Consider the following 27,651-nt stretch of genomic DNA (forward strand, 5'->3'; position numbering starts at 1 on the left):
TTTCTTTTATCTTTCACAAGGTGCTGCTACTCTTTTAAAATAGTTTTTCCCTCAACGGTAATTCAAACATGCAGTGGTCCTGTGCACTTTTCCAAAGGGCTGTTTAGAACCCAAACTTTACAAAGTTTGGGTTTTATGTGACATCATGGTCTTATCCGTGTTTTTTGTTGCATTTTTATGTGTTAATGGTCAAAGTAAGAGAAGGCCTTCAAATAGAGTCCAAACGCCAACCCAAACCCCAAGAAAGATGAAAAAACAAGTGTTCATGCAAGCGTACACAAGAAATGCACGTACTAGCACGCACATCATGAACGAGCTTACTTGGGCTGCAATGATGACATAAGCCAGGAAATTGCGGGACGTAAGGTCACTTTTTGAACAATGCACAGAGTATAAAATGTATAATAATTATAAATGCGTTGTAGGTGAAAATATTTTTACCTAAATAAATAAATCTGTGAATTTGTAGATTCGTACATTGTTTCATACAGCACCTTCTGAAAGAACTCAATTAAATGAAAAGAAGAAGAAATAGTCAAAACACAAAATAAGGACACTTTTTTATTCATGTATATGATGAAGTGCCTGAGAAGGAGGGAAATCATGTTACATTCTGTTTTGTTAGCAAATCCAACTGCCATTAAAATGCTAAATTAGCTAACTAACACCTGGGGGAAAAACAGGTCTTAGTTCTTTGTTCTAATCGGAAATTATTCTTGCTTGCAGTTGTGTCATTCCTCTATGTCATTAGCAGACGGATTTTAAACAAGATCAAGATTCCTTTTCTCATTCCACTTGACCGATCTCCACATACGTAGTTTTTGATGATGTATGGTCACCTGACACGTTTGAAAATAAAGAGTTCTCTATTTAAAAGCATAGTTGTGCAAAAAATATCTAAGGGAAAAGTAAACCACATTAAGAATTCATACTTAGTCTGTTCCCACCACTTGCATTTACCTACCAGAAATCTAGGTGATTGACGTTGCATTCATATTTGATCATGACCAAGATCATAGCGCAAAAGTAAAGCGTGCCTAAAATGAAATAAAACCAGAAAAAGGTTTTGTCAAGCCTGTCCGCTAACACCTCGTTGCGGTTGCACTCGTCTTCGTTTGCTTTAATGGCGTCCAGGAAGTCGATTAGCTTTCGGTGTAGCTCGTTTTCCTGGGAGGTGTCCAGATGGACCACACTGATATCAGCTTTGACTTCTATCCCTATACAAAATGACAAAATTTGTAGAACACTTCATGTTAGGTTTAGGTTTGAACAAATTTATTGACACTAATAACAGAAAACAATCATGACAATCTCAACAGCAATTAAGCACGTTCACAATATTATATTCCAATATGACGTTTTTAACAGCAAACACAATATGAGGTTTGAACAACCCTTCTCGAAAATCTTATCAGCAATCAAGCATATTCACAATTTCATTATATAACATCTTTGTTAGTATCAATAGATCCGTCCAGGCCAAAGTCGATTGTGTTACCGTACCAAAATATTTTTTTAAATTCCTCTATTATGTACTGTGCCACAATTCTGCAAGTTCTTTTTAGCAGGGGTGTCAAACGCATTTAGTTCAGGGGCCACATGGTAGATCAACCATTCTTACAGGGCCAGACTAGTAATGGCAGTAAAGTGTGCAATAGCTGCAGAGGTGGGGGTCTTTTCAGAGGCTCACAATTAAATTATGATTCAGGGATGTAATATTTGATGATAAAACTATTCTTGAGGGTTTTTTTCCTCAATATGTATTTTCTTCACTAAGATTTTATCTCTTGTATCCACTGTACATTTCCAAACAAAGAAAAAGAAAAAGAACAATTGTGAATTAATTTCCACTACCGTTCATTTAACTGGGGGAAACTCATGCAGACTGGAAAGGGACAAAATACCACAGAAACGCTAATTTAATGATTTAAAAGTATTTCTGCTCTTTATCTGATCATCCATTATATGCACTGCTTATCCTCAGTAGGGTTGCAGGGGTGATGGAGCCCATTCCAGCCGTCTTTGGGCAGTGGGCAGGGGACACCGTTAACCGGTTGCCAGCCAGTCGCAGGGCACACAGAGACAGACAACTCACGGATCAATGGAAGTCAGCAATAACAACTTTGGGAGTGGCGTGTAGCTTTGGTGACATCTAGTGGAGATATTTAAAACTGCGAGTCATTGTTTGACATTTTTCTATTGTGCTTCTCTCAGCTTTGTCCTTTGGGCCACATAAAATGATGTGTCCAGCTGCATTTGGCTAATGGACCATGCGTTTGACACACGTCTTTTAAATGGTTCCATGCTTCAAAATTGTTCAGACACCATGACCCGCCAAAGTATCTGGACTCACTCACCTTCATCATCTTTTCTTTGGTGTTTTTCGGGCTTTTCCCCTCTGGAGAAACAGCAGAAGACGAGACCTCCGTCCTTGGCCACCCGTGTGAGCACCATGGACACCAGCATGCTCACCACCAGCATCACCAAGCACACACAAAAGTGGTACTCTGCAAAGGCAAAAGCCACACGGTCTGTGCATCATCCAAGCTTTCGAGCTGTTAGCAGTGGCGCTAGCTGACTTATAACGGGGCTACACTCGCTGTCGCCCGGCAGCTGGTCGTTGAGGATTAACAAGAACATGGTGAAGCTGAGCACCAGTGTGACTTTGAAGGAGTTGCGCTCGCCACAACCCAGAGGCAGGGCAAAGCTCACCATGTCGGCCAAGATAATCAGAATACTGGGGAGCAGCAGTGTGATGAAAGGGTTCTGTTGCCGAATCTTCAACACCACCTGAGCACAGTTAAGGCATTTACAAGGATAATGTGGAAACTATTAAAACACTAACTCATTCATTTATTTTTAATTCGCTTATCGACACAAGGGATTATATAGTGTGCTAGAGCCCATCCTAGCTGACATCAAACAGCGGACATCCTGGACTTGCCGCAGAGCACACGGAGAGAGTCAACCTTTCAATCACAAAGTCATTCCCAGGGACAATTTTGACCTTTTTTTGGTAAAAACCAGAAAGCCTGGGAATACTCAATCTCTACACAGGGAACCTGCCAGTGGGAATTGAACTCAGGACCCACGAACTGTGTGGCAAATATGCCTAAAATGTTAAAAGAATAAAAACATATGCTTGGGGAAAAAAATAAATGCCTTGTGAGGCTACACAAACACACAAATGTATTTTCCCCTTAAAGAAAACTCAAAATATAGCCATCAATAACTGAACCCCTGGCAACAAAAGTGAGTACCGGTACACCCTAGAGGCACTATACCCCTATACCCCCCAACCAAGCACTGCTTGTTATTTTTCCTCCTAAATACTATGTGACTTGTACAGTCTCTTGCACAGCGTCACATCTAAATACTAGCTGAGATAAATAGGCGCAGGAGTGCTGTCAACAATGCTGCAGAGATTAAAGTGGTTTGGGATCAGCCTGGAAGTATCTAGACCATACACTTTAGGATCTTTCACTTTAGGGCGTACTCACTTTTGTTGCAAAGCGTTTAAGTTGTTGACGTCTATATTTTAAGTTTTTTAGGGTTAAAATGAATTTACACTGCTATAATAGCCTTACACAGACTACCAGTCATTGTGTAAAAGGAATGTTTCTTCAGTGTTGTTCTACCAATCACGTTATTGAAATCTCTGCAGAAATGTGAGGGGTTTACTGTATATAACATGAGTGGCTAGTGAGAGAAACAAGTAAAAAATTAAGGTTAAAGTCATAATCGCTTGAAAGAGGAAAAACACAACATAAAAAGCAATCAATGTATGAATCACGGCACACGTGACAATCACATGCAGAGCCGAGCTAGCAAAAGCTAAAAAAATGGAAATATTTTCTGAGAATCAACAGCATGTGAGACACAAACGTAAAGTGGAATGGAATTATTTCAATATTTTATATTATATTTTCAACAAAAGAAAAAGGAAAAAGAAAAGGAAATGTTGCAAAAATATTGGCCCCTGTTTTCTGATCTTAGCCGTATGATTCCAAACGTCAAGTCATGTCATATTTATTTGTATGGCCCATATTTACAAGAAGTCTCAAAGGGCTGCAGAGACCACTGACTATTACAGACTACAGATTATTATTATACCATCTCCTGATCTAAAACCTACATGAGGGCAAGGAACCATGAAGAAAATGAAGAAACCTTGAGAGGGGACCACACAGGATGACCAGGCTGCAAAGGATGTTGCAATACACAGACATCATCAACATGAAACATAGGTCATTCATATGCTATAGAATATAATATTTTTTTTAGCCTTGAGTTAAACAGTTGAGGTTTCAGATAGAATCTCAGAAGTTCCCTGATGACTGATGATCCTTTTTAAAAAAAGCATATTTTTGCAATTACAAGTATCTTGGCCCATTATTTTGAATCATCATGTTTTATTTAAACTAACGCAGTCGCTGTATAATGCACACTGAAGCGTTTAAAAGTTAGGACATTTGTATTTTATGTGTGAGAAATATAATTTTAATTTTTTTATGTCAGCTATAAAATTATTTGTCTCTGTTATTACATTAGGAGACATTACTTGTTTTCCACTGACAAAACTGACAAAATAATTTACTGTCCACTTTAGGACTTACAGAGATGTAATATTGTTCATTAGATTCCGAGTGGAGGTAAGCGCCCAGCGTTTCCCAGTCGCCGTGGCTTCCATCAAACACCTCCACGTTTCCAACTTCCAAGATTGTACCACATCCTGTGGACGGAGAAGCAAAATAAAAAAACATCAACGTGACCCTATACGAAAAACAAAATGTTACAAGTAAGACTACTAGAATTTAGTTACTATTCGGGGGAACCAGAATTCCAAATTAATATTTGGTAGCATTTGAGTTTTACTGCTGTTTGTAAAACCCCATTGGTTATTGTCTATGCATTTATCATTATACAGCTAAGGTTTGGGACGTAAAGGACGAGAACACGGTATTCTCTTCCATCAATAATAAGAATTTAGTAACCCATAAAATCAAACAAAAATGTTTCAGGAGATTAATAAAAAGTGAACTTAAATGTCCATTAGACGTTTGCCTTCTTACATGGCTTTCCCTTGCAGAATATTTAAAGCATGCACTTCTAGTAAAACGTCGTTCATTCACTGCAAACAAATATATAAATTTCCTTATGTCTGTAAATAGTGCTCTCATTATAAAGGTGCTGTCAGGAATTTTTAAAATTGTTTACTCTCTGACGCTATCTCCTGGCTTAAAGCCATGACGGCAGCCCCTGTCAGATTATCAATGAGTAGATGATGAATATCTTGGATGCGCTCGAATAAACTATTCTTTTTTTTATCTTTTTGGGGGGGCTTGGGTTTGCATTTGGACTTTTTTTAAACGGGTATTTTTTTTTAGTTTCACAATTTTCTGGCCACATCAACAACAAAAAAGTGATTTTAAGCATAAGGTGTGCTCCAATGGAAGTAAAAGAAGCAAAACAATTTATAGGATAACACAAATTTGTTTATTTTACAAAGTATTTTACAAGCGTACATGTATATAAAAACAAAACAAATAAAGGGACAGTGTCCATTATTTATCGCCCTAGTGTTGAAAACATCATCCAATAAGGACAAAAGAATATCGGTTTGAATAATAAGCAAATATACATGAACTTTCATATAAACATCCATTTTGTCAAGAAACGTGAATTTATTTTTCATGACATTTGCCTGACCTACAGGGAGCTGACATAATTGTCCGACATCTTGATGCTTCAGGTACGCAAAAACAAAAACTTTGTAAAAGGCTGGGCGATTTTCTTTTATCATGAAAAATGGTGCTGTTGGTCAGTATGAGTCTGCATAGTTTGTATTATTCATTTTGCTTCTTAGCACTCAATTTTATTTGTACTACAAAATTCAGCAACATCCAGTGATCAAATAATACACACGCCCCCTTCAAAATAAGAATGAATGTACTCCAAATACCCAGAATCCACTTCCTATGGGGTAATACTTTATTTTTGTGACTTTTTTTCTGTAATTCTCAAATTTTCCTTAACTCATTCAGTCCCAGATGTTTCTCTCAAAAGGGAAGTGCGAGAGCCAGACGATTTTTGTCATTTCGACTTATTTTTAACGGCCTGTAGAATCTATATACATAAATGTATCCAGCTTTTACCATTGTCAATTTTCGGTTAACCAGGAAATCTGCAAGAGATCTGCAGGTTGAGCAGTTTTTGCTAGAGCTTCCATCTCTTAAAGAACTAGAGTGTAGTAAACAACAGTTGAACATTCCCAGGTTTCTTGAAAACACTCATTTCCAAGAAAAGATAAACGGCTTTTTGTGAAAGGATGGATTTCCGGTGGAACCGTCACTGTGATTATTTTTTTGCATTTGTGATACCCCCAATATCTATACAGTGCATTCCATAAACACAAGGGCACTTTGCCTGCAAAATAGCATTTTATTGCAAGAACACTGAACTGATGCATGAACAATGCATGAACTTTGCAGAACTTTTCAGCTTCTTATGTTTCTGGTGATGTGACAAAACAATTTTGGTGACTCCGGGGCCACCCACACACTTTCAGTGACTGGCTCGTGGAAGTTAAGCAACACAAAGAAATGGGTGCTCCTCGATGTGCGGACAAAAATCGGATCAATACCATTCCTGCCATCTAGTGAAGATTTATCCCAGTGAAAGCATTCCCAGAGGCTTGATACTTACTGATCAGTGCTTATGACTTTAGAAAAGTTTTTAAAAATAAATCCCAAAAACATATTTTTACATTTTGGAACTCAATGCTTCTGAAAACGAGTTTATACTGTATGGTATGGCACTGAATTAGTTAATTTATCCTCTGCCCAGTTAAAATGGATCATTGATGTTTATAGATGCCAAAAGCAGAAAATGAGTTGAAACTTTACTACAGCTGCTTCACATTAGCTACTTTGTCTTTTCAACATGTAGATCTTTCACTCCCTTTTCAGGTTCAAACAGGCATGCATTCATTCATAAGGAAATTGTTTGAAAAATAAAAGATAAAAATGAATAGGTCCATTGATGCCATGGCCTACCTTGAGTTGACCAGGTTTCAATGGCCACGGGACACTCATCCTCTGCAAAGGGGTAGTTGAAGAGGTTAAACTCGCAATTGACTTCGGCCGCCATCACCACCCGATGCCGCATGGTGCCGTTGCTGTATGCTATCAGGTCACGGAAGGTGTTCTGCGTGCTGGCCGATATGCTGACGTGCGGAGGAGGAGGACAATGTCAAGGATGAAGTTTAACTTGATGGCAGGACAATGTCACTCCTTACCCGTTGGTCACAAATATGTCTGGCGTCCAGACTTTACTCACAGGTAAGATAACCTCATTATACGGATAAATGGACTGGTCCCACACCAATTCATCATCATTCCATTCCTGAGGTTGCAATCGATGTTAAAGCCAAACTGGTAAACTTGACAAACATGTTGTGTTAATGGAACAAGTACGTCTCATTGCTTACAATTGTGGCTCGTAAACGACAGCCCAAGCGTAGATTTTTTGTGTCCTGAAATACAACACCATATTCTGAAATGATTTGAATGGAGCATACACAAACTGTGCCACGCTCTGTACTTACAACTTTAATGGTCTGATACTCGATCGATGGCACATATATGTACTCGGAGCAGTTGTCATGCTGCGGTTGAGTTAATAATTTTCGGTTGACTAGCATATCTGCAAGACATCTGCGTGTTGTGCAGTTTGTGCTAGAGCTTCCATCTATAGAACCAGAGTGTTGCAACTTTTACAAAAGTACAGAATACAATCAGGAAATTCTGGAAAATGCGAGATCGCTACAGATGGAAATGACATGGTGAGTTTACAGTTTGAAGATCCCTTCACCACTAAGGTTGTCGGGGCACCACCTCCTGTGGTATGTCTAAGGGGAGTATAGCCAAACGGCACACATCCCTCTCCAGGCCCTTCTTTTGAGTTGGGGTTTGCTCTCCCTTATGAAACTGATAGTCCTGGTTTCCTGGGAAATCAGTAGCAGGAGAGGCCTCAAGATCTTTTTAGATAAAGCACATTCATCATCTGGTTGCTGTTGTTTTTGGTGTCACCCCACGCTTCAGAAATGAGCCGGACATGTGACAATCCTGATGAGTATTAGTCCTCAAATGGGCCACTTTATCCACTTGAGATTTCAGGCAGAAGCTATAGGGTGTCTCACATTTAATACTGTCAAACTGTGGCCACCCTCTTTATGTGATCCAGGAATATATCAACCCAGCATTATAGAATTAATTGAACCATGCTGGGTTTTGGTTGCCAGCTAATTTAATTCTTAAAATGGTCTACAAAATACTTTTTTTTTCTGTTGTTGTCCTGACAATTGTTTTGTCACAAGGTTTTCCTCTCTTTCTCTCAATCTAAAAACAATTATCCAAAGGTAATAGAATCGCTGTAAGGAGTCTGGTTAAAGTTTTCTGCATTCATGTCAGGTCCTCACATCTCCACACTCCACAAACGTAGCAATAGCAATGACCTGCAGAATAGATTTTTGATCAAATAAGAAACCAAACAAGTAGGTCCTTTTTTTGCTCAGTGTGTAAAGGCCGTTTGATTGCTTATTTTAAAAACTGGTGCTATGAATAAAAAAAACAGTCAGTTTCTAAACTGAAAGTGTCTTTCTACAGACATAACTCGAAATTTGACAATCCAAGATGGAATATTGTCATTATTTCTTCAACTATGAACTCATTCTGCAGGAAAGTACTCACATCCATATAAACAGAGGGACTCAGACCTAGGAAGTGTTTCATTCTAAAACACTCAGTCCTGGTTTAGGCTTACCTACAGAGAGAAGTGTCCAGAAAAGTGCTGGCCCCAAAATACTGAAGCCGCGTTTTGTTTGCGAGCGCATCACTTGAAGCCGCATTTTAATGCATGGAACATCCATCAAATGACTCCCTCTTTGGCTTTCCTGGCTGTTAAATAGAGCGTTGGGTGATGCTGCAGTGATGTACCGGCATAACACAATTGAACCGAGCCACAATAGGTGGCCGAAAGTGCTGCAGTTGCGTGATTAAATTGTTTAAACAACAACACAGCTCTATTACTCGCAATGTACCAGCTGCTATTTGTCTTTATGCTTCACAAAGCCTTCCACACTTGAGTTTACCAAGCTAAGCCAGATCCTGCTGTCGCTGAACTGTGACAAAGGATATGCGGTCACTATTTTTTTTCTTTTCTGGAAAGCGAGGCGATTCTCAGACTTGTTTTAATAGCTGAATGCCCAAAGCTTGCGTGTCAATGTAGTCGTATTGACTAGGTAAATTACTGGGTTATATGAACAGCTTTTTGCTGGTTCGTATGACATTTCGTAGGAACTTACACGTTTCAATGAATTGTTGCCTGAATTGTTGCCTGATGCTTATGTGACAGTCTTTTTGTTCATGTAGAATTTATTTTTTGTTTTTGTTTTTTGCTTTAGGTTTGAATTGTCTTTATCAACAATGTAATGATCGTTGTTTGTTTGCAGCAACATTGGACATGGGACTCCAGCGTAAACAAAAAAACTTTGGAGACAGCGTTGTGCATTTTTGCATGTACATGCACAATCCACATCGAGTACAAACTCACTGGTAGGAAATCCAAAAATGTTGTTGCACAAAATATCAAAATATACACATACAGTATATATATATATATATACATATATATATATATATATATAGAGAGAGAGAGAGAGAGAGAGAGAGAGAGAGAGAGAGAGAGAGAGAGAGAGAGAGAGAGAGAGAGAGAGAGAGAGAGAGAGAGAGAGAGAGAGAGAGAGAGAGAGAGAGAGAGAGAGAGAGAGAGAGAGAGAGAGAGAGACAAGGTAACAGTGTATAGAAGTCAGGTCAAGTCAAGTCATGTTTATTTGTATAGCTCTTAATCACAAGGAGTCTCAAAGGGCTGCACAGACCGCAGATGATTGCAAACCAGACTATTATTACACCATCCCTTGATCTAAAACCTATTCACCTGAAGAGAGTGATATGTTTTTATACTTAGAACTGAAGGTGAAAGGACCGCAAAAAGACATTTAATTAGCGAACGTGGAAGCGGGTTAAACTGGCAAGTAGTCGGTTTGGCGGTATTCACCAGAGAAAAATTAATCAATACGTTGAAATGCCACGGGTCCTACTTTTATGCTATATTTGTTACTTAATGCTGTAGCAACACGAGATGTTAACCATTTTATTTCTCTTGTTTTATATTTGAATTGATTTAATGGCTCATCTCAGATTTTGTAACTTATTTATATGGGCATTGAATGTTGCCAAATAGCTCACCTACTTCAGTTTTATTGATTCTCATTTGTAACAAATCAAGAAAGGTATCTTTTGCGGAATGTGTAATTTATCACAGATACAAACCATCACGTTTCTAGTTTTGAGTGCATTGATGATGCGATTTTCCTTTTCCTGTTTCTGCTTTCTGGCACCTGTTATGAGCATTCTCCCGAAATGAAGTCAAGTGTAGAGTGTGAGAGGTTATCACTAAGGAATGCCTTTATCTCAGTCTTCACACGTAACAACTCAAAGAGAAAGCATACACTTACAAATAAATTATTGTATATAGTTTTTACCAAGCTATACAGTTGTTTTGCTGGAGTTGAACTCTTTCTGGGTGGCCTATGAGTGCAATAAAGACACTTTAAAGAGCAGTGACTTGGTGGTAATCATTCCCACCTTATCACGATCAAACGGTAGGCAATTCAGACGAAAGGAAAAAAAAGCGATGCCAATCACAGCTTCTCTCTCCGCCTGATTGAGCAAAGGTTAACTTTCTGTCTAATGAATCACGGAAATGCTTTGGGTAAAGAATTCCGTTGAATGGCCTTTTAATAATCTTACTTCGGGTGTTAAACCCTGAATTGCTTTAAGGGACAATAAAACTCAGATTGCTTCACCTGGACACAAAGAAGGATTTTTGTCCATGTTTCTTGACATTGTTTCCGTGTCCTGGAAAACTTCTAAAATGTGGGGAAAGCCATAAATTCCTCCAGATTGTCCAATAATTGTCCAATAGATGTGGTGGAAGCAATGATATCAGCTGATAGAGGTGACTTAGTCTCAGGACCAGCCCAAACTTTGTACACTCTCTCTGACTTTTCGCCCCACACTACTAATGCTATTAGACATCAGGAAAGTGTCATCTTACCACTCTTGCAAGTAAGTGAATTTATATCAATATTCTTTGTAAGTGCTTGGACTTGAATGCGCTACACGAGGAAAGGAAATTCTATTTGTCTCCTACGCGTATTACGCGGGTCATCTTTGTCAATATGGGAATGAAAAAGAGTCATAGTGTCAAGACTCTAATCGGTTAAATAAACTGACACACAAAGACAATGTTGCCCTTTTTCGTACTTTCCTTTAAATGGACATAAAACATCAATCTGCTATGTTCAATTCTTCTACTTAATTTACTAATAGCATCAATGTCATTGTCATCACAGTTATTAGCATAAATAACTTTCATGGATATTGTCTTTTTATTTCTACATTGTAGGTCACTATTCTGACATTCAAGTATCTCATTACAAAGTACAACAATATGAAGTATGCAGCGGTTATTTTTGTGTACATTTTCAGAAACTATTTCTACTTCTTAGGGTAATCAAATTGTAATAAAATAATTACAACAGTTGACCATAATCACACCAGCTACCTGGCACCATGTTATGACTTGTACCTTAAGCTGTACATAAGTATTTCAGCATAAATGGTAGGGCAACAGAGAAAAACATATTCTTTATGTAATATAATACTCTCATGAACATATTGCAGTATTTATTTTCCATTTGAAAGCAATGACTGATACTACAGCTTTTTGTTGTAACTATATGGCTGTGTTACTGATATCAAACAACATTTTGGGAATTTAAATTTGTGTACATGTTAGCTCCATGATTGATAGGATCAACCTTTAAACATAGTTGTTCTGCTTTCTGGAAATTGCAGTTTTTAAAATCTTAGTGCCACATTTACTCCCTGATTTATAAGCAGAAAAGAATCAAATGTAATCTATCACTGTGCATACATGTTTTTCATTATGTTGTTCCTTTTTTTCGAATTTGTGTCGTTTTCCACCAGTAACGTTTGACGTTTGCATAACTTACCTAAAATGTGTAGGGTAGATTTTGTCAATACTAAACGTGTCAAATTAGAAAACAGCATCATAAACCTATTTTTATCAGCTATGTTCGACACAATCAAGCCATAAAAATGTGAAATGACTATGTCGCGTGGGGACATTAGTGTCGGTCTTTCGCACGTAGCACTCCATTTTCCTTGAATCAAAGCAGCTGTCAAGATTACAGAGTTTTGATGGATTGCAGGAAAGTGATGAAAATTTCTTAAGTCTCATGTACGTTTTAGATCACGAGTGAGACTACACAGTGTGCAAGATTAAAGTTTAACCCTTGAGGCATGACGCATTTAATGGTGAAAGTCATTTTCAGATAATAATTGACATCCACAAAGAAAAAAATAATAATAACGGTCTTAGTAGCAGTGGCTTACAAACATAATACCTTTGAGGTGACCTTGAGCAAGGCATTGAGACCCAACCAATGGCTCACAATGTCCTTTAACTCAAAAGTGGTGAACCTTGGTGCCCCCTAAAACCAACAACAATGAAACTTGGAGTAATACAGTGTGTTTGCATAATGTTAAAGATGTGTTTCCGTAATGTTGATTGTGAACACTCTGGGAAGATCATCAGAAAACGTCTGAAATTTTGAGAAAAATTCCTAACTACCATTCATACAGAAGCACTACAAAAACAGAGAGATTCAGGTGTTGAGAGTACATTCCTAAATAACTTTACTAATACAATTCATCAATTAAATTCCTCTGGTACAAATGATCTGAAGGTTTTGTTTAAGTAGATCACATAATATTTTCTATCTACATGAGCAGTATTAGCAAATGGTTTGTCCATTCAACCTTAGTTTGGTCCATTTCTTGAGATTATATCTATAATGACCCTTTTACATTAAGCATTACATTTCACTTTGACTTGTTTTCTTCCCTATGTGCTTCAATTCTTTAACACAGACACAGTGGCTTGCGAAACTATTTGGCCCCCTTTTTGACCTTTTGCCGCATTTCAGACTTCAAACATAAAGATATAAAACTGTAATGTCTTGTGAAGCATCAACAATAAGTGGTACACAATCATGAAGTGGAACGCACTTTAAAGGATATTTTAAACTTTTTTAACAAATAAAAAAACAAAAAAGTGGCTGTGCAAAATGATTCAGCCCCTTTACTTTCAGTGCAGAAAACTCTGTCCAGAAGTTCAGCGAGGATCTCTGAATGATTCAATGTTGATCTAAATGACTAACGATGATAAATGGATTCCACCTGAGTGTAATCAAGTCTCTGTATAAATGCACCTGCACTTTGATAGTCTCAGAGGCCTGTATAAAGCGCAGAGATCATCATGAAGAACGAGGAACACACCAGGCAGGTTCGAGAAACTATTGCGGAAAACTTTAAAGCTGGATTTGGATACAAAATGATTTCCCAAGCTTTAAACATCCCAAGGAGCACTGTGCAAGCAATAATATTGAAATGGAAGGAGTATCAGACCACTGCAAATCTACCAAGATCGGGCCGTCCCCCTGGACTTTCAGGTCATACAAGGAGAAAACTGATCAGAGATGGAGCCAAGAGACCCATGATAACTCTGGATGAACTGCAAAAGGTCTACAGCTGAGGTGGGAAAATCTGTCCATAGGACAACTATCAGTTGTATACTGCACAAATTTGGCCTTTATGGAAAAGTGGAGAGAAGGAAACATTTTCTTAAAGATATCCATAAAAAGTGTCATTTAAAGTTTGCTACAAGCCACCTGGGAGACACACCAAACACGTGGAAGAAGGGCCTACTTTTCTTCAGCAGGGACAGTGAAAATGGTTAAAATTGATGGGAAGATGGATTCAGACAAATACAGGACCATTCTGGAAGAAAACCTGATGGAGACCGCAAAAGACCTGAAACTGGAACGGAAATGTGTCTTCCAACAGGACAATGAGCCAAAAATAAAGCAAAAGCTACCATGGAATGGTTCACCAAAAAACAATATCAAGGTGTTAGAATGGCCAAGTCAAAGTCCAGAACTCAATCCGATTGAGAATCTGTGGAAAGAACTAAAAACTGCGGTTCACAAACGCTTTCCATCCAACCTCTCTGAGCTCGAGCTGTTTTGCAAAGAGAAATGGGCAAAAATATCAGTTTCTCGACGTGCAAAACTGATAGAGACCTACCCCAAGTGGCTTGCAGCTGTAATCACAGCAAAAGGTGGCGCTACAAAGTATTAACTCAATGGGGTTGAATAATTTTGCACACCCGCTTTTTCGTTTTTTATTTGTTAAAAAAGTTAAAATAAAGAGTGTTCCACTTCATGGTTGTGTCGCACTTATTGTTGATTCTTCACAAGAAATTACGGTTTTATATTTTCATGTTTGAAGTCTGAAATGTGGCAAAAGGTAACAAAGTTCAAATGGGCCAAATAGTTTTGCAAGCCTCTATATTTTTCTCGTAAGGAATAATGGATATATAATTCCAAGCATTGAACTCTTTCCATCAGAAAAAAAGCAGGAAAAGTTAGTGATTTGTAGCACTAAGATTTGTCACATAAGGCGAGCTTATTAAAAGTTAAAAAAATAATAATTTGGGTGTCAATTTTTTGGAACATTCAGAAAACACAAGAGCCCACTCTTTCTATTTGGAAAATACAATCACATCCAGTTTCCTTGTAGTGCTCTAGAAGGACACAAGTTCTTGTAAATAATCAACTCGTGAGAAACATTGTCATTGTTCTTTAGGTCAGTTATTGGGTCCCACCAGAGGCACAATTCCTCTTTTGAATATGAGTGGGTCACCTAAATCTCCTTTCAGAAGTAGAGTTACTGGGTAACTAACACGGTATTTTCTATCATTGGATATTTTTAGACCAAATCTGCCAGGGGCAGGCAGTTGCCTTCAATCCTAGTCTTACCATTCTACTTTCTGTCTTGGCCTTTACAGTGCACTGAACAGCGGTCACCATGAGCAGCGAAAGGCGTGACGAGGTGGTCGTAGATACCTCAATCACTACCATTCACACAGTAGGCAGCAGACACGATGAGGGGCGGCGGCTTCGTTACATGCATAAGGATGGCAGGTTCCCTGTAGTCTTCCAAAAGCTACCCAGAAGTCCATACCTGCTGGACATCTTTACCACTCTGGTGGAGATCCGCTGGCGTGTGATGCTATTGGTCTTCTCACTGTCGTACATCGTCTCCTGGCTGTTTTTTGGTCTCTGCTACTGGCTTATCGCTTATGTCCACGGAGATAGTGATAACGAGGTTGACAGTTCCTGTGTGGTAAACGTCCATGATTTCACTTCGGCGTTTCTCTTTTCAATGGAGACCCAGGCGACTATTGGCTATGGCTTCAGAGGCATGACAGAGAACTGCATGGTGGCAGTTGTGGTGGTGACAATTCAAGATGTCTTAAGCTGCTTTTTGGACACCATTATCATTGGTATCGTTATCGCCAAAATGGCATCAGCAAGAAAGAGGGCTCAGACGGTGGGCTTTAGTAGATACGCAGTGGTCAACCAACGGGATGACGTACTGTGTCTGTTGTGGCGGATCGGAGACTTTAGAGGAAATCACATCTTGGAGGGCATCGCCAGGGCACAAGTTGTACGTCACTTCAAACAATCCAATGGGACCGTGGTGATTTCCTACCAAGATGTGAACGTCCAAGATCGGGAGCTTGTCCTTGCCACACCAGCTTTAGTCATACACAAGATTGTCGCGGGGAGCCCCCTTTACGATATCGGCCCTGACGAGCTTCTGGAGGATAACTTTGAGCTTGTGGTATCCTTCACCTACACGGGTGATTCCACAGGCATGCTCCACCAGACACGCACTTCATATACACCTGCAGATATCCGCTGGGGGCAACAGTTTCAGGAGGTTCTCAAAGTGGGCAAAAAACACTACAAGGTAGACTACGCTCTTTTTAATGAGACCAAGTGGGTGGCCACCCCTATGCTGAGTGCCGGACAATATGACAGAGTGAGGCGTCGATCTGGTCCTTCAAACAGGGTCTTGATGAAGAGAGGTCGCTTTTGTATGGATGATACCATGCAGCAAACCCATTTGTAGCAGACTAATGTATTTATGTGCCTTTATAGCTATATGTATATAAATATGTACAGGGCTTTCAAAATAAATGTCCACATACAAATGTCTAAATATGTTTTTATGTGATGATAACAATGTTTGTTAACCTCAGCCAATTAATCTTGTTATTAATGATTGCAATTTCCCTTTTGAGTGATGATGGACCATACAAGCATTACGCAGCACCAATTTACTCATAGCAAGACAACTGTTATTACCCCCAATTTCTTTGTACCGCACTGTTTCAAGTGTCTTTCAGGGATCTGTTTCACAATAACCTTTTTCATGTATACTTTATTCTTGTATTTTGTAATTTATTTGTTGTTGCACTAAAAACTCAATATTTTTGACGGACAGTGTGTTGTGTCATGCAGGGATTCCAGTTTAATTTTTGCCCTCTATAAAAATGTTTAAATTAGTTAAAGGTTCACGGCAGAGTGAAAAATAAATGTTACTATAATTTAAAAGGGAAATAGACTTCCTTTTTGAATGTATTATTATTAGCAAAATATTTAACAAAGGGACCCCCGAAAACTGTATTTTTGTGCTTTTTTTCCTCTTTTTCTATTCTATTTTTCTTCTTTTGTTTTGTTCGGCCCTAGCTTTTACCTCGTTTTCCCCCTATGTAATTTAGTTATCTATTTTCCTTTTTTGTTTTATTTTTTTTCCTTCCTTGTTTTAGTTTTTTCCTTTTTGTTGCTTTTCGTCTTTTTCCTATTATTACTTGATTTTTCTTCTTCCTTTTCTTTTTTACCTTTTTTTAATTTATCTTTCTCAGATTTTGGCTACTTTTTTCTAACTGCATTTTTTTCCCCTCTTTTTCGTCCTTTTTAAAAAAAAATGGGGGGGACTGCCCTCACCAGTACGTCATGTTTTATTTGGGTGGGCACTGCCCCCCTAATAACACCCCAGGATGTTACCCAACCCGCTTCTCAAGACTCGAACCCCTGGCTATGTGCATTTTTCTCTTTTTCATTCATATGAAAAAAAGAAGATGAGGGGGATATATATAAGTAGACAAGTACGTAATCCTGATTTTATTAGTTTTATAGTTTAGTCCATGAGAACCTTGATAACTGTTGAAATACTACCATCTTGTGGTAGCACTGTGTTCTTACAGCGGCTTTGTTTTTAAATGTTATCAAAGTCAAAGTGGGTATTGTAAGGTTTGTGGTGATACCTTGGGGAATATTGGTCATCACTTCTGTGCTGATTTCCATCCTATACTGGCTTGATGCATTGTGCAGGCGATTGACCAGATCTCTGTGTTCCTGTTCGTCTCCTGCCAATCCAGCAATATCATCAGCAAAACGGAGGTTAGTTAGTGATGTTGTATCTCCCAATACTGACTGTACCTTCATGTTGCTCCAGAGCTTCAGACATGATCCTCTCCAGGAAGATGTTGAATAAAGTTGGAGATAATGCAGCCTTGTCTCACACCGACTGTGGGTCGCAACCACACTCCAGTGGTAGTAGCATTGATAAGTACCCCACTGTTGGCATTGGCATACAGTTTTTCAGTAGTCTGAACTAGTTTCTGGCCCTTGATGTACTTCCGCACGGTGGCCTATAAAGCGGGTTGCCCAACTTTGTCAAACGCCTTCTTGAAATCAACAAAAACGTGATAGAGGTTTCTCTGGTGTTGTTGAAACTTCTTACATAAGATGCACAGATGAAAAAGCTGTTCTGAGGTGCTTCCCTCCCTTCGGCTAAGATGTTTTTAGCTTGTTGTTTCAATCTTATCAGTAGGACCTTCAGCATTACTTAACTTGCATGGCTAATGACAAGTTACGACTCAAATAAAGAAAACATTTCCACTTCTACAATGCATTCAATGAAAATATTATACACTTTAAAGGAGTGGTCGTAGACTATGTTCCGTTTTTTTGTTTTTGTTTTATTAAAAAAAAACAGATGACCAGCAAAACCAAAACTTAAAGTACAAGACTGTATCATACAGATATACATTCACTGTACCTTCCAACAACGCTTCAATGGCACTCGTACACCATTTTCATATTTTGTGATAATTTCCTTCTTGACTCAATTGTTGTGTCCCTTTTTTTCACTTTTCCTTCCCCTTATCGATAACTTTATTGCGACCCATTATCATGGACCGAAAAGGGAAATAAAACCAACAAAATCCCCCAAAACTAGATGTGGTCCCTCTGAAACACAATTGAGACGGCGCAGATTGACTGAACAGGAAGAACAGATTAGCAGGGCATTGTAGCCATCCACTCTTAAGAAGTGTCATTGATCCTCAAAGACAGACAGACAGACAGACAACCAGCACATTGTTTGATATTTCACCAGTAGATGGCCAAATGAGCAGAGCGTAGAAGCAAGAAGCCAGACAAACATGGCGACAACTATTAGGTATGAATTCTGCTATGTAAAATAAATACAAATATCTCACCCAATTAATGTTTTTTTTTAAATAATAACATTGATAGGATTGTTAATGTATTATTGCCTATTATTCAAAACTTTTTTTAATGGAATGAAGGTTTTCTTACTACTAGGAGTTACTTAATATTACAAACTGTCTCTAAAGTCTTCATTACATGTTTCTCCCAGAGTGCAATGTCTAATATAGTAGCATAAAAATATAAATGACAATAAATTCAATTCATAAGTTGTTATTTTAGAAATGATCATCAAGAAGGGCGCCCTTTTTGCTAATTAACTATGGACAGACTGAAGAGATCTTTTCTTCCTCATGCCATGAGGCTCTTTAACTCTACCCGGCAGAGTAAAAGCCCACAGTAAACCACACCACCTACATTGCATATTACCGAATCTTATTGCAATATGTATTCTGTGAAGCACTATTTAGTTATTCTATATAACACGCTACAGTGGGCATTTGCACGTCACACTGGGTATTTGTATATTGTATTCTTTTTGCTTTATTATTGTATTGTTCTCAGCTCGGGGATGCTGCTGGAAATGTGAATTTCCCTTCGGGGATGAATAAAGTATCTATCTATCTATCTATCTATCTATCTATCTATCTATCTATCTATCTATCTATCTATCTATCTATCTATCTATCTATCTATCTATCTATCTATCTATCTATCTATCTATCTATCTATCTATCTATCTATCTATCTATCTATCTATCTATCTATCTATCTATCTATCTATCTATCTATCTATCTAATTAGTAACAAAAATGAACTCTAAGCTTAAAAAAAGGTTGGGGAGCCTGGTCTTAATTAAAAATCATTAATGTCTACTAGATGTTAAGGCGCCCGCTTTGAGACTGGGAGGTCGGTGGTTCGCGCCCCGGCCGAGTCATTCCTAAGACTTAAAAAGTGGTCGGCGGCGCCCTCTGTTGGCTGCGGCTGCATCGGCTCGCTACAACGGGTCAGGTGCAATCGACATTTCGTTCTGTGTGCATTGTTACACAGAATGACAATACAAGGAAATTATTATTATTATTATTATAAGATATAGTAGGCGCTAAAATTGGTCTTACTAAATAGATTCATAATCAATCTGAGAAGTTTAACCCGATTCTTTAATCCATCTTTTCCATTGTGACGCCTTGAGAAGAATTCCCTCCTTTATGAAGCTTTTGTGCGTCTGAGCACTGAAAAGTCGCTCCGACTTCCAATTGGTGAACAGTGCGAAGAAGGCGTGGCTAGACCAGTCTGTTTGGTGTGTGCGTGTATGTGTCACTTTATGCTTTAATCAGATTCGTTCTTTTGAGAGAACCACAAAGACACGCTTCCTCACGACGGTAATGGCACAATTTGGTGCACCAGACGGCAGCCTACGAGAGAGTGATAACCAGAACGGTGGAGCATCCAGAACGAAACGGACCAAACGGGCGTGTGTCATGTTTATGGGCCACAGAAAAATCAGGAAACAGCAAATTTGCTCTGCACGGGCAAACAGGTGAGCAAACGCTCCCTTCAGAAGATAACCTAATGAGTGCTAGAAAAGTAATACTACTACTTGCTAGTAATTTTAGCATTGCCATTAAAATACATACAAGTTTATTCATGCATGATTTTTACGATACAATATTCAACAAAAGAATGAAATAAATGCTTTTTAACTACTTGCAGGGATGATAATATTTAGAATGCACAAGCTCCAGCTTCAAAATAAGTTTACTGCTTTATGTACCTGGAAAAAAGACCTTTTATTTAATCAGTTTCTGTCTGGAAGCTTTAGCATTTGAGCATGCAGTTTTTGTCACTCTACCCTTCGGTAGAAAGCTAGACGACAACAAAAATAACAATCCAAACTGTGAAACTTGTGTCAATCTAAAACAAACGGATTGGTAAAAATGATATATTCTTTCACATATATGTCAAATATTAAACAAAAGTCTAATCATCTGGTGTTATTTACAGTACAGTGCACACTTTGGGCTACAGACATGCGTTTAAACTATTTTTATGGTTTTAAAAACAATATTAAACAAAAAGATTGAAAGTGTGTGCTCGTTTGTTGTTCTGTCTCGCTAGTATATTTTATCCCAAATGACTCTTCATGACTTTGAAGGGGACTGTTTTAAGCATAATTTTAATAATTAGACATCTGAAATATAATTTACACACTGAAAAAATCTATTGAATTCACTCAAATATATTTTGACGGTAGATTTTGTTCACATAGACTATGTATATCCAAAACATATCTCAGGAATGAAGATGATTGTATAGGGTGAAAGAACCTGAAAAAATACAATGGAATAAACTCACTACATTGTTTATTGTATTGCAATGACTTTGTGAGTGTCCTGGTTACAACCAGTGGATGTGAAATTCTAGTGGAACGTCCAGGCCAGCAGCAACGGGTCAATACGATTTCTAATTTAACCGCCCTGGCTCCCCTGTTACTGTGAAAGGCTGCTTAAAAATGAGAAACTAATAGACATCCATGAAATAAATAGCTACGAGGATTAATTCAGATTACTTTCTTATCAAAACTCCAGTCTAGTAAATAGTTATGTGTAGTAAGGACATAAATTAGCCGTTTTATATTCTTCCATGTGGAATGCAAAGATGCCACGAAAGCGATTTTTGGGGTAGCTCGCTCAATAAACACAGGCATTTCTCAGCAAATGTGGTGTGACAAATTGGCCCTCACATGAAGTTTGATCTCTTAATGTTATTACACAGCGAAAATTGTTTTAGAGAAATGAAACCAAGGGTATATTACGCAATGACGGCAAATTATTTGCAAGTTGCAATAAAGCAAGATGCATTTTTGTGGGAAAGTTAATGAGCAAAAATCACAGTGTTAAAAAAAGGTCTTCTAATTATAATATAATTGCACCACATAACCACTAGAGGTCTTAAATACTGTATTCAGAGAAAAATCATGTTGAATGACAAAGTTAATCAGAAAGTTATATTTTTTCTTCTCCTATCCCTGAAAGCCCCTCAGTTCAATGGTGTGTTGTTCAGTCCAGCCGAAAGGAAATTTTCAAAATTGAAAAAGAAAATATGCTCGAAGGTAATGCTGTTTTTTTTCAATGCAAATAGTTCTCATTAGCCTACTCCGTCTGAAAGCATAGAACAAGTTTGTTGTTACAGTGTAGCACTTGACATATATAGGTTCTCCAACGTCAATAATAAAGCTGCTTCTTAATGCAGTCTGGTTGCTAGAGTCAGCACTGCATTATTAAGGTAGAAGGTAATCACACACCTGCATGCACTTGATCTTTACTTTGGTTCGAGCTGATTACCATAAAACCGTGCTTTATACGTTTGCTGTCATTTCCACAGCTCACTCCGACGATGAACCCTCCATCGCACATCACAGAGGAGTGATCAGCCCTTGCCAAATATCCTTACAGAGTCCTCCTGATCCCCTCAGGATCCAGTCCTGTAGGCATAGTTTCTTTCTAACGTGCACCCGTGATCCTTCAAAACTGTTTCTCCAACATTTACACCAGAAACTGAGACTGTTTTCCAAAACAGAGGCGGCCCAGGCCCCCCAGGTGGAAACGATGGGGAGCATAAGAAGCCACCGGTACAGCATTGTGTCCTCTGAGGAGGACGGCATGAAGCTGGCCAACATTGCCGTTCCCAACGGCTACGGTAACGGGGACGTCAACAAAACTGAGACCCAGCACCAGAGCCGCTTCGTGCGAAAGGACGGCCATTGTAATGTGCACTTTATTAACATGAGTGAGAAAGGCCAGCGCTACCTGGCTGATATCTTCACCACCTGTGTGGACATTCGCTGGCGTTGGATGCTGCTCATCTTCTGCCTTTCCTTCTTGATCTCTTGGTTGTTCTTCGGTCTGGTCTTTTGGCTAGTGGCACTGTCTTACGGTGACCTGGAGGCTGAGACCCAGATGTGCGTTTCCAACGTGGACAGCTTCACAGCAGCTTTCTTGTTTTCTGTGGAGACGCAGACAACCATTGGCTACGGTTATCGTTATGTGACGGAGGACTGCCCCTTGGCCGTATTTATGGTGGTCTTCCAAAGCATCGTGGGTTGCATCATAGATGCATTCATCATTGGTGCAGTCATGGCCAAGATGGCTAAGCCCAAAAAACGCAACGAAACTTTGGTTTTCAGCCATTACGCCACTGTGGCTATGAGGGATGGAAAACTCTGCCTCATGTGGCGTGTGGGGAACCTGAGAAAAAGCCATCTGGTGGAGGCTCACGTCAGGGCACAGCTCCTAAAATCTCGCACAACAATGGAGGGGGAGTTCATCCCATTGGACCAGGTGGACATCGACGTTGGCTTTGACAGCGGTATCGATAGAATCTTCCTGGTGTCTCCCATCACCATCGTCCACGAAATTGATGAGGACAGCCCCTTCTACGACATGAACAAGCAGAAGCTGGAGACGTCTGAATTTGAGATCGTGGTGATTTTGGAGGGCATGGTGGAGGCCACGGCCATGACCACACAGTGCCGCAGCTCCTACGTGGCCAGCGAGATTCTCTGGGGCCACCGCTTTGAGCCAGTCCTCTTTGAAGACAAAAATTACTATAAAGTGGACTACTCGCACTTTGACAACACCTACGAGGTGTCTGGCACACCGCACTGTAGTGCTAGAGAATTAGCAGAGAAAACATCAGAGGCCTCCAGCCAGAGGAACTCATTTTGCTACGAGAATGAGGTGGCTCTGGAAAAGATCGAGCTGGAGGAAGAACTGGAGGAAGCAACAGACAATGGTGGGATGAGGAACACAGATAACTGTCCTCTTGATGACAGTGACATAAACAACAGCTCAGACTTTGAACGCAATCTGGACTCTTTGCCTTTGGAAACCAGACCTTTGACTGCCGAATCAGAATTGTAACAGCACTTTAATATAAAATGCGATGCTTCGTAAGGATGGTGAAAGGTTGGAAAGTTTTCAAACTAAAGCGTCATTGGAAGACAGACGCCTATATTGTAGTGCAATAGCCCATAAACTGTACCCAGTGTAGCTTTTGTCCTTTTTTTAGAGAAATGCTGAAAAAAATTCTCTATCAAGGACCATCATATTTTTAAAGTCTTTTTCTTAGGAGGGACTATATTACATTTAAAAACATACAAGGAGAAGATCAAGCAAGGGTTTATTATTGCACATCACTAGCATTTGGAGTTGATGTTTCCTCTAAGGTTGTATTTGTTCTAAAAACAAAACAAACTCTGTTATGTCGCCCCACGGACCTTAAGTTCGTCGCCCGTGCATTAAAAAGATGTTTAGTTCAACCTCCACCTCAAGTGGCCTACATTTTTAACTCAAGTTTATGTCAGATCAATCTTTTTTTCACATTATTTATTCATGTGGTCGTTGTAGTATTGAACAGCTCCTCAAATTATTTTAAATAATGTGCTTGAATAAGGAACCAGTGTAGTTCTGAAAGAATGAAAACTTCAAACAAGAAATGCTGTTTTTAATGACTTTCTACTCAGTTGATTCATTTTTCATTGTAATTATCTTCAGTTAAAAAAGATTCGCAGGCAATCTACTGTCAATCCTCAATGACTTGGATCAAAAAGAATTTCAGTAATGGGAATATTTGACATAGTTTTTGTTTAAAATTGAATTTTGTCGGCCTTGGTAGACCCATATGCAGTAATTATATCTCGGGTTTACTTAACATTTGCCCCCTTTTGTGCCAGAGACAGAAATTGTCAAAGAGCTGGTCCTTTTGACCAAAATATCTTATTCATATTGTTCAGCATTGGATTCATAACAGGATTCCACCTTTTTAATTATGTGAAAAAACATACACAAGACAGGAAACCTTGATACTGGGCTGGGAATGTGAACGATTAAGTGCTGCTAAGTAACATATTTCACGCTTTACTCTTGGAGCCAAAAATGTATTATTAATGTTATTATTGCATGCAAATGCAGTCAACATTTTTCCTTTGATGAGCATGAGTCCATGGTGTGTTTTCCCACACTTTGTGTTATTTTTAGCTGACTGTTACCACTGTCTTATTAGCTGTGGCCTAACATGTGTAAATGTAGCCCACGTCAATATCCTCACATTGATTGGCGGGTGCTGTGGTCAATTGTTGATCTTGTGTATGAATATGGAGGTCAGTGTTGTGCACATTCAATTCAACCCTTTTACACATTACTAGACCCTTTGTCTTAATATTGTTTGGATTTTTGTAAATATATTACATGACACTTTTATTTATCCTCTTAAGACCCGAACTTCTTGTTTAATGTGTATTTATGTCCATGTATGTGGACACCAGGTCTTAGGAGGTTAAAGCTGATAAACACTTGGAAATCCATTACAATAGATAATTATCATTTCCAGATTTTTTTTCAGGGTTGTTTCACGCCGGAGCACCTTCCAAGGTTTAAAAAACATATAGTGTAAATTATGTTGAACCGTTGTCAGAAGCAATTTGGTCTGTTTTGCAATAAAACACGTTAATAACCAAGCAACAATTTTCTCACAAAAAGTATAAATGGTGTAATTGCACCATCGCCAATCAATATGCTTGGCTCACAAATGAAAGTGCATTATGACACATCAGGTTTTTATAATTTAGGTTATTTCCATTGTCCGCACTGAGACATACTCAGGGGCTCTATTGATTCAGATTTGATTTGGTTCTACATATAGGAGTTTCCGCCTGTGGGCTTTTTCCACATTAGCCAATGAAAAAGCAACATGGTTAAGCTCTGCTCCTAAATGCTCACTGCTGTCCTTTTTGTAATCATAAACAATAGAATGCTGGTTAACTTGTTCTCCAGTGCCATTGATCGTACAAGCTGGTTATGCCTACTAGGTCTTGGCATGGGAAGCAGGCAGATTTTTTTCCAAACAAAATCCTGACAAATAAAATAAATGTGAGAAAGCATCACAAGCTAACCTGTAAAAAACTTCCGATGACATTTAAATGAGAGGGCTTGTGCTCTCATCAGTTTGTGCTGATGGAGTCGACAGCTCTCGTTGGCTCGAGAGGTCCTGTCGATAGATGCAGATGACGTCTGCAGCCTCTTTCAATGCAACATGCTTGTCACAAACCAGGGGATAGGAACAACAACACATGACACAACCTTTGTGCTAATAAAACAGCAATGCTACACAACAACACTGTACAGTACTAGTGCTTATTATCTAAAAATAAACTGGTACTTCATACTATCACACTTTATCATTATGCTACATGCACACACAGAGGTGACAAATTAAAAATGTCTACAAATTTGTACTCGCTGTCTATCAATAAGCCAAGTAAATATGGTTAAAGTTAGGACAAATTAAAAAAACACCAACAGTAACCTTTCAGTGTCGGTAAGAACTCCCTGTCTTTTCGGGTATGAGTTGTTAAAAGGTCTACAGATGACACTCCGAACTTATTCAATAATGCCGAGTGAAACCACTTGTCAGATTGAATTTTCAGGACTCATATGTCAAAAAGTAAGGTTCTGTGGAATTACACTTTGTAATACAGAAAACTAAACATTAACTAAACTGTCGGTGACTGTGTAATATAACCTACTTTATTCAGTTCATTTCCATCCATTTTTTGGAGGTTGACCAGAACAGAGGTTCAAGTCCTAATTACGAAAACAGTGCAATAACAAAAGAATATTTTTTCTCAATGTAGTGAAGTATTTACGAGGTATTTGAATTCAGCGGGTTCCTCAAGATAGCTTAGTTTGATCTGTTTTATCTCACTGACTGCCATTTTTATACACTTTCATTTACAAAGTGGTTAAATCACTTGCTTAATTTATTGCCTTGTAGGAAGCGCCTGTCAAGATACTTGGAAAAGGTTTTTCCATAACTTCCTAGGGTGTTATGTCACAATAATCCTCTGGCTCTAAATAAAAGTGTTTAGCATAAAAATAAAAATAAAAAAATAATAATGTGGCTAACGAATCATCCCACCATGCAGAAACCCAGGAGAAACACACAAAAGCACACTTGTTCTCTACTGATGCTTTCGGAATCTAAGGTGAATTTTATATTAAAGTTACAGCCTGGGTTACAGTCACCAGACATCAGACTTCTCAGAATGCGGATGTGTTACATGGACACTAAAGTACAGCTTGCAGTAGATGTGAAGTTCACAAATGGGAAACCATCTTGTCACGATGTCACTTCACAACTAAAGGGGTTTAAAAATAGGGATCCACAGTGCATGTCTGAGCGATGATCTAAGACAGCAGCATTTGTCAGTAATTTCTTGATTGGAGAGTAAACTGCAAGTCACATTTTTCAGTTGCTGTTCGAAGTAGTGATGGCACCAGCCAGACCATCCTTAACACCTTAGTTTGCAAGGTTCATTTTTTTAAACACTGCATAGTACTTTCATAATTGTGATGATATCACAATTTTACGAGAAGTTGCCAACACATACAGTGATGTCGGAAAACTCGCGAAATGCGCCGTATCATGATGTCTTCCTACTATAATCCTAATTATGTTAAAAAAAAACAATCCATTTTACCTAATTTTTACCACTAACTTAATTAATTACGCTCATGTTTCAGCTCTCGGAAGATGGCAATTTAAACACTACAATCTTTGTTCAAAATCCTCAATAAATAATAAAATAGCATAATATGATTGGTGGGTTTTGTTTGTCTTAGTAGATTTTTTTCTGTAACTGCTCTTCCTGACATATTTTATCAACTTATTTGATTTCTCTCTACTATGTTCGATTCATTCTTATGGCCTTTTTGTAATCAATTCACTTCCTGCTTGACTTAATGTATTATTTTACTTGTTTGTCACTATTCACATCTAATTATAGATTGTGAAGTATGATAACCTTATGAACACACACACATACACCTGCTGACATCCATTTTGGCTCCAGTTGAGTTCCCTGTGACTCTCAGGGGAGGAGGAGCAGAAAGGAGCAGGCACAACATGTTGGACACAATTCAAGCTGTTTCCATGACTCTTTTGCCTGCTAAGACATTTGGATGCGACTGCGTACGGGTGTGTGATTGTTACATACATCACACCATCTTGCACGTTCT

General features: G+C 38.7%; 3 protein-coding genes across 5 annotated transcripts; 2 read left to right on the forward strand and 1 right to left on the reverse strand.

The window, feature by feature from the left end:
- Window positions 1–554: 554 nt before the first annotated feature.
- Window positions 555–8,921, reverse strand: LOC148374920 (5-hydroxytryptamine receptor 3A-like). 2 transcript variants are annotated; one of them, XM_088355767.1, is made up of 9 exons: window positions 8,824–8,921; window positions 7,607–7,749; window positions 7,490–7,534; window positions 7,298–7,404; window positions 7,056–7,225; window positions 4,617–4,732; window positions 2,580–2,790; window positions 2,358–2,507; window positions 555–1,217 (listed from the first exon to the last, which is right to left on the reverse strand). In XM_088355767.1, the coding sequence occupies exons 1-9, from the start codon at window positions 8,906–8,908 to the stop codon at window positions 961–963; spliced, it is 1,284 nt and encodes a 427-aa protein (XP_088211893.1). In that variant the 5' UTR covers window positions 8,909–8,921; the 3' UTR covers window positions 555–960. The 2 variants fall into 2 exon arrangements, with proteins under 2 accessions (XP_088211893.1, XP_088211884.1); XM_088355758.1 differs by having other exon boundaries at window positions 7,490–7,749.
- Window positions 8,922–15,077: 6,156 nt separating this feature from the next.
- Window positions 15,078–16,187, forward strand: LOC148374921 (inward rectifier potassium channel 16-like). Its single transcript, XM_088342175.1, has one exon. The coding sequence runs from the start codon at window positions 15,078–15,080 to the stop codon at window positions 16,185–16,187; it is 1,110 nt and encodes a 369-aa protein (XP_088198301.1).
- Window positions 16,188–19,925: 3,738 nt separating this feature from the next.
- Window positions 19,926–24,775, forward strand: LOC148374922 (inward rectifier potassium channel 2-like). Of its 2 annotated transcripts, XM_088342476.1 has the most exons (3): window positions 19,926–20,114; window positions 21,959–22,060; window positions 22,154–24,775. In XM_088342476.1, the coding sequence occupies exon 3, from the start codon at window positions 22,183–22,185 to the stop codon at window positions 23,494–23,496; it is 1,314 nt and encodes a 437-aa protein (XP_088198602.1). In that variant the 5' UTR covers window positions 19,926–20,114; window positions 21,959–22,060; window positions 22,154–22,182; the 3' UTR covers window positions 23,497–24,775. The 2 variants fall into 2 exon arrangements, with proteins under 2 accessions (XP_088198602.1, XP_088198595.1); XM_088342469.1 differs by having other exon boundaries at window positions 21,959–24,775.
- The last annotated feature ends 2,876 nt before the right edge of the window (window positions 24,776–27,651 follow it).

The sequence above is a fragment of the Urocampus carinirostris genome, chromosome 1, assembly GCF_059441175.1.
Source record: "Urocampus carinirostris isolate Australia breed hairy pipefish chromosome 1, RoL_Ucar_1.0, whole genome shotgun sequence".
NCBI lineage: Eukaryota > Metazoa > Chordata > Actinopteri > Syngnathiformes > Syngnathidae > Urocampus > Urocampus carinirostris.